At 40.1% G+C, this 13448-nt stretch overlaps 1 protein-coding gene across 1 annotated transcript in view; it reads left to right on the top strand.

Annotated features, from left to right (window-relative positions):
- The window catches only part of TAF15 (TATA-box binding protein associated factor 15), a 30219-nt gene extending 22563 nt beyond the window's left edge, over positions 1–7656 (top strand). The window contains exons 10-16 of the mRNA XM_025996125.2: positions 460–569; positions 1766–1895; positions 4310–4402; positions 5086–5167; positions 5286–5374; positions 5482–5983; positions 7329–7656. Coding sequence (XP_025851910.1) covers positions 460–569; positions 1766–1895; positions 4310–4402; positions 5086–5167; positions 5286–5374; positions 5482–5983; positions 7329–7368 — 1046 coding nt within the window. The 3' untranslated portion in view covers positions 7369–7656. The remainder of the gene's footprint in view (positions 1–459; positions 570–1765; positions 1896–4309; positions 4403–5085; positions 5168–5285; positions 5375–5481; positions 5984–7328) is intronic.
- The last annotated feature ends 5792 nt before the right edge of the window (positions 7657–13448 follow it).

The raw sequence follows: 13448 nt of genomic DNA, 5'->3' as shown, positions 1-13448 counted from the left end.
AATGGGAAACCAGCAGTTGTGCTTGGCTTGCTTGGAAGTCCAAAGTTAGATTTGCGGAATTTTCTACTGGAGAGCCTTAAAAGTATTGATTTAGCCATAAAGCGCTAAAGCTCTCCAAAGAAAGGAATGCTAACTTATACTAACTGTCTTCATCACTTCATGAGCTTCAGCCCTGTATCAATCTAAGGAGTAAGATTTCTAAGATCTCCCTTAATTGGTCTGTATTTCACATACTGTGGACTTGATCCACATTAACTGAAGTTTAGTTGTAAGGATTGATCTGCTACCAAATAACTATGATGACCACTTTGCATGTTGATATAAGATTTTTTGTATATTGGTCCTTTTTTCCTTTTGGTAATAGAAATATTGGACAATAAATTATTGCTCTTGATTACTGAACAGGATGTAGTAAAACCAAGGAATATGTAAAATTAACCACAGTTTTTTTTCCCTTAGATTCAGAATCTGATAATTCAGATAACAACACAATCTTTGTGCAAGGACTTGGGGAGGGTGTGTCTACAGATCAAGTGGGGGAGTTCTTTAAACAAATAGGAATTATCAAGGTGAGTAGGAAGTATGGCTTATCTTGAAAATCTCATAATTATTAGCATATTCTAGTTAAGATACATAGATTATATAAGCTTCTGTCTTAAAATTCCCTAATACAAATGCCAAATCATGTCTGTAGGCCTTTTGCTAAATTTGCTACATACATGAAAATTGTATTCCTTTTTAATTTATCTTTCCATAGTCTTCTACAGCTTTAGCTTTCATCCTTGGGCTCTAAAAATAGTCTCTGCCTAGCTCCTAAAATTGTGAGAACCAAATGAGATTGTGAGAACATTTTATAGAATCTGAAAAGCCAGGGACGTCTGGGTGGCTCAGCAGTTTAGCGCCTGCCTTCAGCCCAGGATGTGATCCTGGAGTTCTGGGATCAAGTCCCACATCGGGCTCGGGCTCCCTGTGTGGAACCTGCTTCTCCCTCTGCCTATGTCTCTGCCTCTCTCTCTGTCTGTGTCTCTCATGAATAAATAAATAAATTCTTAAAAAAAAAAAAAGATTCTGAAAGGCCATTATATAGGCAGACTGCACTATATGTATTAGCTGAGTACGTAATGCTTTATTTCATAACTGTATTTATTGTTTGCTTATGTGTCTTGTGCACTGTTTGTTTCGTGTATGTATTTCTCCTCTCTTCAACTAGAAAGCAGCAGTTAAAGTAGTGTTGGGTAGATTGTAGCATTGCCTGAAATCAGTTTGTAGTTGTCCTTGTTTTGGTGTCTGTGGAGTTACTCAATTTTTTCCCCCATTTTTGGGGAGTTAAAATTTCTTTAGAAATGTATTACCACATGACATGTAAAAAATTTACGCAATTCTGAAGAGTAAACATTCTTCTTTGTCTTCCACTCCCATCCCAGCCAGCTGCAGTTTGTATACCTTAGTGGTAATCTATTAATTTGCCTGGTGTACATTCTTCCTGACTTTTTTATGTTTTACAAGGTACATTTTTTACATGAAGCATTATCTACATTTTTTTTTGTGAGTTTAAAGAAATTATACATAGATAAAACATTGTATCATTTTCATAGCTTGGGTTTTACTTAAGTTTTCCTTTTCAGAACCTATAGAAAACTTCATTTTTATATTAGGTACATAGTATTTGTAGTATGGATATGTGAATTCCTTTAAAAAATCTTTAATTGTGTGGTTTATGATTACTTTTTCTTAAAATGCTGATACCAACTTTTTGTTTCTTCAGACAAATAAGAAGACAGGAAAACCAATGATAAATCTGTATACAGACAAGGACACAGGGAAGCCAAAAGGAGAGGCAACAGTGTCATTTGATGATCCTCCTTCAGCTAAGGCAGCCATTGACTGGTTTGATGGTATATCTTATTCATATAGTTTCAATATGCAGTTTGGTTAAATGTTTTCTAGTCTTGAAGTCAAAATATATTCTAGTAACTGGTTGTTTTCATGTTTACTTTTGTGGATATTTTTTATTAAAAATAAAAACCAGAAAGAAATGAAGACCAGAGTTTTTACATATCTTTAGAAATGAGGTAGAAGAGCTCTCTCATTGTTTGTCTCCAGTATTTCCTTATTACTCTACCTTGTGCTTGAAGCCACCCTGATGGAAATTTAGAGGGTTGACCTGCTTAACTCTCTTCTTTGTAAATTTAGATTAATATCTCTTCAAATATAAAGTTAATACATATTTGGAAGAAATGTTAAGACTTTTCTCCCCCAAAACAGGAAAATATGGGAAAGTAGAAGAAAGCAGTAAAGCATCTGTAATCCTCTACTTAGAGATAATCATTGATTTTATATATATATATATATTTTTTTTTGGATAATATTTTTTATTACGGGGCTCTTGGGTGGCTCAGTGGTTGAGTGTTTGCCTTTGGCTCAGGTTGTGATCCCGGGGGTCCTAGGATTGAGTCCTGCATCAGGCTCCCTGCAGGGAACCTGCTTCACCCTCTGCCTATGTTTCTATCTCTCTGCCTTTCATGAATAAATAAAATCTTTAAAAAAAAAACAATTTTTTTCCTTCCATTCTTTTAAAAGTATTTAAGAAAAATAGTTTATCATTATACTCCAAATGTAGTTTTGTCTCATCTTTTTTTCACTTAACATTTTAACAGTCATTTCCCCATGTTATTAGAAATTCATCGTTTTATACTCTAATTAGAACCAACACCAACTGCGTGTTTACTGGTTTATAGTGTAGACATGGTCCTAGAAACTTTATATGCATTAATTCAGTTTGGTCCTCAAAATAACTGTATGAGACATGCACCCTATTATTACTATTTTTAGATTTTGAAACTGAGACACAGAGAAGCTGTATAATTTCCAGGGTCGGGGAATCCCTGGGTGGCTCAGTGGTTTAGCGCCTGCCTTTGGCCCAGGGCGCGATCCTGGAGTCCCGGGATCGAGTCCCACGTCAGGCTCCTGGCATGGAGCCTGCTTCTCCCTCCTCCTGTGTTTCTGCCCCTCTCTCTCTCTCTCTCTCTCTCTGTGTCTATCATAAAGAAAGAAATAAATCTTTAAAAAAAAATTTTCCAGGGTCATAGCATAACTGGCAGAGTCAGGATTTAAACTCAGGCAGCCTGGATCCACAGTCTCTAAAGGACTTAACCATACTAGATGAAATTGGCAGATACCTGAGGTCCCTTCTGGTTCTGAGATGATTGTACGTATGTCTTTCAAAACATAATTGCATTTCTTTATTTCTTAAAAAATGAGATTGTGATACTCTTCCTATCGGCATCTTCATATTCTTTACTTTTTTGCATTAATTTGTCAGGCCTTATCACCTTGCTCTTTAAGACGTGGTCCATTTTCCTCATTTGTTTTCTATAGTTTTGGTGAATTAAAACACAATCTCTTTTGCTCATTATGTTTAAAAGTAATTGTGCTTTTTGCCCATAGGGCATGGGAGCCTCTTAACTCCATAGTTCAGGTTATTCTATAGCTTTGAAAATACTGATCCTTACTGTCTGATATTGTGGAAAGTTGCCAGCCATAATGATAAGGGCTTTGATCAGGATTTTAAGGCTTCTGGAATTGCAATCATTTTACGAATCCTCTGGTTTAATATAAGGTAAAAAGATTAATTACTATCTCTAAGGCCCTGGGGCAGAATATATATATATATGTGTGTGTGTGTGTGTAAGCAGTCACATATGCTTTCATTTTTTGGGCCTGTATTATTTTTAAAGATGCTACGTGTATGTGGTTAAAAAAGTTTCAAACTATACCAGAAGTGTGTAGTAAAAAATGGGCTTGCTTTCTACCTTTGACCTCCAGTGTTCTGTTTTTCCCTACTGAGAGTTGAGCATAATAGGCAATGTACATATAGCATATGTGTGCATGTAAGGGCACTTGTGCTCACCAACACACTCGTTCCCCTTTATAAAACAGAAGTGGTAGCATACTATACACATGGTTCGGCACTTGGCTCTTTTCATATAAAAATGTTAGATGTGTGTGTTTTTTTTTGTTTTGTTTTTTGTTTGTTTTTTTTTTCAGTAAGAAGTAACTGTGTCCAAGTGACAGATTTGCTTTACTCAATAGATTATGTTTTAGCACTGTTATTTTGACCCTTAGGGAACACTGGTGTGTTTTTTTTTTTTTTTTTTTTTTTTTTTTTTTTTTTTTTTAACACTGGTGTGTTTGAATTTTTGTGAGGACGTGTTACTGCTCTGAAACTAAAAATTTCTAAGATTATATTTTATTGAGAGTTGGAGATGTGGAGTAGCATTTCTTCAAAACTCTCTTTTTTTTTTCTTAGGAAAAGAATTCCATGGCAATATCATTAAAGTGTCCTTTGCTACCAGAAGACCTGAATTCATGAGAGGAGGTGGAAGTGGAGGTGGGCGACGAGGTAAGTCACTTGTTTCTCACAGGCCTGGATATTGTACAAAGGGTTTCAGGCCCGGATATTGTACAGAGGGTTTAAATTTGAGTCCATGTTCTGTCTCTGTTGTGTGAACTACGCCACAGGTTTTTTTTCCTTCTGTCTTAAAGTGAGAGTGGGTACTGAAGGGAGATTTGGTAAATAGGTGTCATAATAGCTAAGTAAGTAGTTGGAAGAAAATTTTAGAAGTACTTTTGGAAAGCTTTGTGGCAGTTTGTTATTCACCTGGAGATCAGGAGGCAATTGTTTAAGTGATACCTAATTAGGTAATCAGACCAGCTTCTAAGTTCCCTGATAGAGTTGCTACCACCTTGTTCATTTCTATTGCGTTTAATTCCTTAGATTTGGAATATGTCTTCTGTACTTTTATCACTGACATTCTCAAACCAAGGAGAGTATTCTAGAAAGTTTGAAGTTTAGTGCATTTTTGCACTATAATATGTGCCTGAGGTCTTTTCCCACATTTCTTGGATTTACTAATAAGTAAAGCCTCAAATGAAAGATTCAGAGTTTTACCATAAGGGGTTAATTTTGGAGCGGCCACCAAATTATTGATGGTTACTTGCTCTTAGTTCTTTCATATGGTGCTTTTCCTCTGCTGGGTTTAATGTTGGCCGCTGATTTTTCTCTCCCACCCTTCTTTACCTCAGGCCGTGGAGGATATAGAGGTCGTGGAGGCTTTCAGGGGAGAGGTGGAGACCCCAAAAGTGGAGACTGGGTTTGCCCTAATCCGTAAGTATCCAGTTTATTCTGGTGGTAGTAGGAGTTGGGGTTGGAGGATACAAGAGGGGTTTCTGATTGAATTAGAAACTATTGAACGTTTTTTTTTTTAATTTTCCCCCTTTCTCAGGTCATGTGGAAATATGAACTTTGCTCGAAGGAATTCTTGCAACCAGTGTAATGAGCCCAGACCAGAGGACTCTCGTCCCTCAGGAGGAGGTAGGTCCGCTGTTAACAGCATCTACATGGCATTTATCTTCTGACTGGCATTAGGGATGCTTTACATTATCATGCTGGCCTCACTGGTTTGCATCTCTGCCTTGCAGATTTCCGGGGAAGAGGCTACGGTGGAGAGAGGGGCTATAGAGGTCGTGGGGGCAGAGGTGGAGACCGAGGAGGCTATGGCGCAGACAGGAGCAGCGGTGGCTACGGAGGAGACAGAAGTGGTGGCGGCGGCTATGGAGGAGACAGAAGTGGGGGTGGCTATGGTGGAGACAGAAGTGGGGGTGGCTATGGTGGGGACCGAGGAGGCGGTTATGGTGGGGACCGAGGAGGCGGCTACGGGGGAGACCGAGGAGGCGGCTACGGAGGAGACCGAGGAGGCGGCTACGGAGGAGACCGAGGAGGCGGCTACGGAGGTGACCGAGGAGGAGGCTATGGTGGAGACCGAGGCGGTTATGGAGGAGACCGCAGTGGGGGGGGCTATGGAGGAGACCGCGGTGGTGGCGGGGGCTACGGTGGAGACCGAGGTGGCGGCTACGGAGGAGACAGAAGTGGGGGCGGCTATGGAGGAGACCGAGGAGGCTATGGAGGCAAAATGGGAGGAAGGTGAGTATTAGAATGTATTTGTTAATCTTTTTACCTCACTGCTCCTAGGCTTTAGGATCTGAGCCCTTTTTGTCACATTTTCTTAATGTCCAGTTTTTTTAGAACTTGAATTTTTCTTTGGAAGCTCTCAGTGAGGATGCAGAAGATTCATTTAGTTTTCTGTTTAGACTAAATGTTTTTCTAAGCTAGAAACTAGTTTTTCTAAAACTCAGTTTTGTTTTGGAAATTGTTTCATAAATCTTTATATTGGTATGAGTACATATATATGAACGTATGCTGTTTTTCCTCATGGCTAAAGATAATTGAGATTGAGTGATAATCTGAAACTATGTAAATCAGAGGTTCTTAATCTGAGGGGGAGCACACCTTTCATAGGAGTGTGTTTTCTGAAATCCTATGTGTTGTGCCACCCTGTAGTTCCTCTGGAGATTCTTGTAAAACCTTTCCCAGATGAAAATTGCTGATGGTACTGATGGGAGTGTTGTGCACGTGAATGGCATAGAGGCAGAAGAAGTTGAATGACCAGTCATTTGAAAGAACTTCAGTTATTATGCTAAGCATCTGTATGCTAGAGGCAGTATAGGGTAGTGAGAATTAGTATAACACATGGTTAAGAGCATGGAGTTTAGAGGCAAGACTTCTCTGGGTTCACATTGTGTCTCCACCACTTACTGTGTGACCTTAGGCAAGTTACTTAACCCTTTGGAGCATCAGTGTTTCTCATCTATAAAATGGGGCCAGTAATACCTCCTTTGTGGAGTCCGATTAGATTATGTTATGACAGTTCCTGGCCCATAGTAAGTGCTATATAATTGTTAGCCATTAGTAATTCTCTTTTGAGCCCTTCTGTGTGGCAAATGCTGTGGAGTGTCTTTATATTCTTTAGTTTGAGTCCTTTCAACCCCATGAGGTAGATTTATTTTCCATTTTATGGAGTAAGAAACACGGAGTAACTTTTCCAAGGTCACATAGTAAGTGGCAGACTCAGAATTCTTACATGAAGATATTTGTTTGCCTAATTCTGTTAAGCCACTCTTGTATTTAGAGTGCTGGAATTGGCACAGTCCCTGACCTCCAGAAATATCGCAGTGGTTTGGAGTCCTTATTCTAGATGGGAAGTTTTTAAGAGAGTTACTGATAGCAAAAAGCTGCTTCTAGGAACTTTGTGGGTCTTAAAGCTGATATCAAGCACCTTCTATGAGTGGAGAAATAAATTAGGTATGGTGTCATTCTTAACAGAAATTGTCAAGCCAACGCCAGTCACCAACACCCTAAGGAAATGTCTTGATGCTCCCACTTGGTAGAAAATTAGAATTTAGTCTGGCTCTTTATTTTTCATTCCTAGAAACGACTACAGAAATGATCAGCGCAACCGACCATACTGATGACTGTTTTGAATGTTCCTTTGTCTCTGACATGATCCATAGTGAAATTGCCAGAGTTTTGCCTGCTGCTTTCCTCGTGGCCTCTTCTTGGGTAGTGAAATTAAGTGACATTTGGATTTTTATTTGGGTGGGAGGGCTGGGACAGTTTTTCTTTTAGAAATGTCCATTGAAATTTCCCCATTTAGTTTCCAACCTCCTTTCCAACCCTTGAAGCTAAGTGCGTTGTAAAATATTGCCAAAATGGAAAGTGTTTTGTATTACTGCAATAAAGGCTGCTTGTTTTGTGGACTTTTGTACATTAGTGCATTGTTCTATCACACTCAGGTTTCAGTTCTAGTAGACTCTAACCCTAAAGAATTAATGTGTTGTTTCATTAACTTAAAATGTTACTTTGAACAAGACTGAGTTCCTACTCTGTTTAGAGTAGTAGTTTGCAAGAATGACTGCATGTCAATTACCTGAGGAGGTTGTCAAAATTACAGATTCCTAGGCCTCACCTCAGGTCTACTGGATCAGAAATTGTTAAGTGTTGGGGGTGGGGTCTAGGAGTCTATATCAAGCTCACCAGATGGTTTTTTATATAGTCAGTTTAATTGCAGTTTATAGTTGTGATTCAGTTATTTAGGGCAGTGTTCTAGATGCTATGAATGTGAGGTCTAAGGGCTAGGTAGGAAGAGTAAAGATTTGGTAAGCCAGAGTTCAGATACCAGTGTGTATGGTATGTTACTTAACAGAACTATCTCTCCTACCCTTACCAAGGGTGAGGCATTGCACCAGATGCTGGATATGTTGCCCATCAAGCAAATCATTATACAGTCTGAGAAGTGCTCCAATAAGTACAGGGTGCTTTGAAGGCTGATTGGAAGGACACTTAATCCAGTCACGTGGGATTGAAGAGGCTTGGTAAGTCTTGAGGGAAGAGAAAGAATTGACCAAGTATGAAGGCTGGGTGAGGAAATGGTGTTCTTAGCAGAAAACTAATGACATGAACAAGCAAGTCAGGAATTAGGTTAAGAGAAAGAATGAAGAACAAACTCTGCATTTGAGAACTGTATGTAGTGTATTGTGATTATAGAGGGGAGTTCAAGGAGAGGCCTGCAAAAGGTAAGACGGAGAGGTAAACAAGCTTGATGAGAAGGTCCTTGCATTTCATTTTCCCCTGCCTCCAAATAGGGAGTCCTTAAAAGATTTTAACCAGAGGAGTGGCCTGACCTGAGTGGCATCACCTGAAAAATGCTTATGTGGAGATACTGGACTGGAGACAGAATTGGTAAGCCAGGTGAGAGATACTGGTCTGAGCTCAGATAGTGACTGGATGAGCAGGTGATAACTAAATTGGTGTGAGAAGTGAGGAGGGACATTTGGCAAGATTTGGCTGGATGTCAGAAATTGTGAGGTGAGGAATCAGGTTTCTGGCCTGGTAGGTAATTGGGTAGAAATGCTATTCATTTAAATAAGAGACACTGGGAAAGAAACGGATTGGCAAACAAGATGAGGGGAGTGATTTCATTAGGCAGCTTAGAAAACTGGCATTCAACATTATGCACCCTGATTTTTTCTTTCTTTCCTTTTTTTTTTTTTTTAAGATTTTATTTGAGAGGGAGAAAGAGAGCACCCATGATTGGGGGAGAAGGGCAGAGGGAGAGAGAAGCAAGTTCTCTGCCTGATGCAGGGACTCGATATCAGGACTCTGGGATCATGACCTGAGCTGAAGGCAGATACTTAACCGACTGAGCCTCCCAGATGCCCCTGAATTTTTTCTTTATGGACTTGTCTCTGCTAGTTTCTCTCTTTGACCTTCACATGTTGAAAGTTTCTCAGGGCTTGTTCTGATCACCTTTCTCTTTCTGTTTACATCTACTTTTATCCTGGAAGAACTCTTTCAGACTGTGGCTTTAAATACCATCTAATACAGTGATGACTACCAAATTTAAGTCTCTAGTTTTTTTTTTTTTGTTTTGTTTAAATTTTTATTTATTTATGATAGCCATAGAGAGAGAGAGAGAGAGAGAGAGAGAGGCAGAGAGAGAAGCAGGCTCCATGCACCGGGAGCCCGACGTGGGACTTGATCCCGAGCCTTCAGGATCGCGCCCTGGGCCAAAGGCAGGCGCCAAACCGCTGCGCCACCCAGGGATCCCAAGTCTCTAGTTTTGACCTCTGCCCTTAACTCTGGATTGTATTCACCTTCCTACTTGACCTTTTCATTAGGATGTATTGAACAGACACGTGTGTGTGTGTGTGTGTCACCCTGCCAGGACTAAATAGAACTTTTGATCTCCCTTTTCGGATCAGTTTCTCTCTTCCTAGGCTTCCTCATCTCAGTAAATGTCTTCACTGTCCTTCCAGACCGGATAGAAAACTTAAGATTTTACACTTAATTTCACTTTCATATTGTGCCTGCAGATCTTTTTAATTTTATCTCCAAAATATATCCCGAAACCATCTTTATATTTTTGCTTACAATCCTGGTATGAACTATAATCCTCTCTTCCATACAATTGCAAAGTGCATTAATAGGTCCCCTTGCACAGTCTTGTTCTCTAAAATCTGTTTTCCCATAGCAGCCAAATGATACTGTAAGTATGTGAATGATGGTGCCGTGCTTTCTTAAAAGCCTTTCATTGACTTTTTTGTTTAAATTTTTTAGTAGTCTCCATGCCCGGTGTGGGGTTTAAACTTACAACTTGAGATTGAATCTCATGCTCCACCTTCTGAGCCAGCCAGGTGTACCCCATTGGCTATAAATTCCTTACTCTGCCTTCAAAGCCCTTATGATCTGGCCTGTCTCTCTCTCCAACCTTATTATGTGACATTTATCCATATTTACCTTGCTTTAACTACATTGATCTTTCAAGTAGCCAACATACAGAACATCATTAGTTTCAGATGTAGTGTTTCAATAATTTTTCAGTTGTGTATAACACCCAGTGCTCATCACATCATGTGCCTAATGCCCATCACCAATTATCCCATCCCTTCATTACCCCCACCTACCCCATCTACCTACCAACTCTGTTTTCCATAGTCTTTCATGATTGGTTTCCCTCTGATTTCTTCCCATTCAGTTTTCCCTCCCTTCTCCTATTATCTACTGTACTGTTTCTTACATTGCACATATCATAATTCTTTTTGGTACCAAATAAGCTTCTGCTTCAGTATCTTTGCATATCCTTTGTCTAGGATTCTCCTTCCTCAAATATTCACATGGCTGACACCTTTTCACTGCAGTGTTGGGTCAGATTTCACCCCTTGTCCCTGGCCTTCCTATTAAGAACCCTACCTCTACTCAGTGACTCTCATATCACCTCTTATAATGTCATCACAATATCTATCACTATTTGGAATGACCTTTTTGTGGTTGTCAATTTCTCTTTTCTCCATTAGAATATAAGCTCCAGGAGGGTAGGGAACCTTATCTTTTGTTCACTGTTCTACTACCTAGAACAGAGTAGGTACTCCATGAATATTGACTAAATGAATGAGTTTGTTATAGATACAGATTTGAGATTAACGAGAGCTATTAATATATAAATGGTAATTAAAGTGCTAGTGGATATAATTATAGTAAGACTGTTTAGAGTACTGCTTCACCACCGAAGCTGTATACTTGTATACTTGAGGAAGTTTAAAACACAAGGATGCTGGGTTCCACTCCAAAACAATGAAATCTGTTAGGTCTAGGCATTAAAAAAAAAAAAAAAAGAGCCCCAATTGATTTTAATGGTTTGGAAAGACCGCATGTAGAGAAGAGGACAGGACTCGGAGAAATACTAATATTTAAGAGACAATAGAAGAGGATCCTGAGAGACTGGGAATGGCCAGTGAGGTGTTGGTAGAAACCAAGGAAAGAGTAGATTTTAAGGAGGGAGAAGCCAGGCCAAGTCAGGCAAAGGATAAAAAGCACCTCATGCTGTAACATGGAGATTGTGAATTATCTTACCATAGGGTTTCTCAGCCTTGGTACTACTGATACTTGGATTGGGTAATTCTTTTTCTTTTTTTTTTTTTAACGATTATTTATTTAAAAGATTTTATTTATTTATTCATGAGATACACAGAGAGAGAGAGAGAGAGAGAGAGAGGCAGAGACATAGGCAGAGGGAGAAGCAGACTCCCTGCAAGGAGCCTGTGTGGGACTTGATCCCCGGTCTCCAGGATCACTCTCTGGGCTGAAGGCAGGTGCTAAACCACTGAGCCACTCAGGGATCCCCGTTATTTATTTATTCATGAAAGACAACAGAGAGAGAGGCAGAGGGAGAAGCAGGCTCCGTGCAGGGAGCCTGATGCAGGACTTGATCCCAGGACCACAGGATCACTCCCTGAGCTGAAGGCAGATGCTCAACTGCTGAGTCATCCAGGCATCCCAGATTGGATAATTCTGTGCTGTGTGGGGCTGCCTTGTGCCTTATAGGATGATCTTTAGCAGCATTGCTGCTGCCTTATATCCTGATCTTTAGCAGCATTGCTGGCCTCTACCACAAGACACCGGTAGCAGCCCCCAGTTGTGACAACTAAAAGTGTCTCCCAACATTGTCAAATGTCCTTTGTGGGGCAAAATTGCCCCCTTTGAGATCCACGGCCTTAGCAAAAGACATTTTGGTAGAGAATTGAATTCTGAACCCAAACTGAAGTGGAATGATGAATAATAGAAATTAGAGAAATGACGACTGGTAATGGGAACAACTAAGAATCTTGAATATGAAGGGTGGTTAGAGGTGGTGTAAGTTAAGAAGAGGAGGCATCTAGACAGGAATCTGGGTTTGTGGGAGGTTATTTTTAAGATGGGTAAGAATTAGCATGTTTATACACTACTTGCAAAGAGATGGGGGACAGTTGAAGGAATGATGACCAGAACCCTGGTGAAGGATTTGCCTTAGAATGCCTCTTTCATTGTTACTGGTCGAAAGGATAGTTGCCAGTAGTAATGGTAACAGATGATTAATATCTCTTGGGAGGTTCTTAATGTGCCTGGCATTGTTATAAGCAATCTGTGTTAACTAATTTTCACAACAATGCTGTGAACCAGGGAGGTATAGGAAACACTTAAGAGGTGAATGGTATGAATGATTTTGATTGCCACTTGGCTTTTCATAGGATACAGTGAGGAACAGAGGCACTCGGAGGCTAAGCAACTTGCCTAGGTCAGATCTGTAGTGAATGGCAGAGTCAGGATTCTAATCCAAGGATCTGGCCTCAGAGCCGATGCTCTTTACTGTGTACAAAGATGCTTATAACAGAGGTGGCAGGAAGTTGAGGTAATTCCATCTGATGTCTTCCCCCCGCACCCAACCGTGTATAGTAAAATTTAATGGTGTGCTGAGAGTTGGGGAATATTATAGAAAGTTTGAAGAGATTGTAGTAAATATGAGGAAAGTATTAATGACTAGGAACCCATAAAATTGCCAGACAATAAGAGGTCAGTTAACATAAGGGGCAAGTGTTTTGTGGGTACAGTCTGGATGGTTGTGATTTTTCTCCATCTTTAATCAGCAACCTATTTATAGGAACAGGCAGTTTGATTCAGGGTTTGTTTGGGATTTTACTTGTCAGAATAAATAATTTTTTTTTTTAAATTTTATTTCTTTATCCATGAGAGACACACACAGAGAGAGGCAGAGACACAGGCAGAGAGAAAAGCAGGCTCCATGCAGGTTGCCTGATAATGGGACTCGACCCCGAGACTCCAGGATCATGCCCTGGGCCGAAGGCAGGCACCCAACACTGAGCCACCTAGGGATCCCTAAATAAAAATTTCTAGTTTGTCTTCTACCTAGTGGAGTATGAAAAGAGTGAGGATAATAGTCGATGGGTGAAGTACAGGCTGAGTAAGAAGAAAAGGAAGTTATTGAATGTAGGGATGTCAAGAGCATAATGTTATTGAGATTCAAAGAACTGGTGGTGGGGATAAAAGGAGCTGGATAGATAGAAGGTTTGGGTTAGAAAGTAGATGTTCAGGATTTTGGAGATGAAGCAATTCCTGGGGATGGCGGGCTAGGTAGGGGTGGAAGCGGGCGGCTGAAGTGAATGGAAGGGAAAAACATTTGTGGTTGAGATCAGGACCTGAGGAGCTGGGGTGTTAC

Source organism: Vulpes vulpes, chromosome 2, assembly GCF_048418805.1.
Source record: "Vulpes vulpes isolate BD-2025 chromosome 2, VulVul3, whole genome shotgun sequence".
Classification (NCBI taxonomy): domain Eukaryota; kingdom Metazoa; phylum Chordata; class Mammalia; order Carnivora; family Canidae; genus Vulpes; species Vulpes vulpes.
Note: the sequence above shows the minus strand (reverse complement) of the source record. Positions and strands in the feature narration are given on the sequence as shown.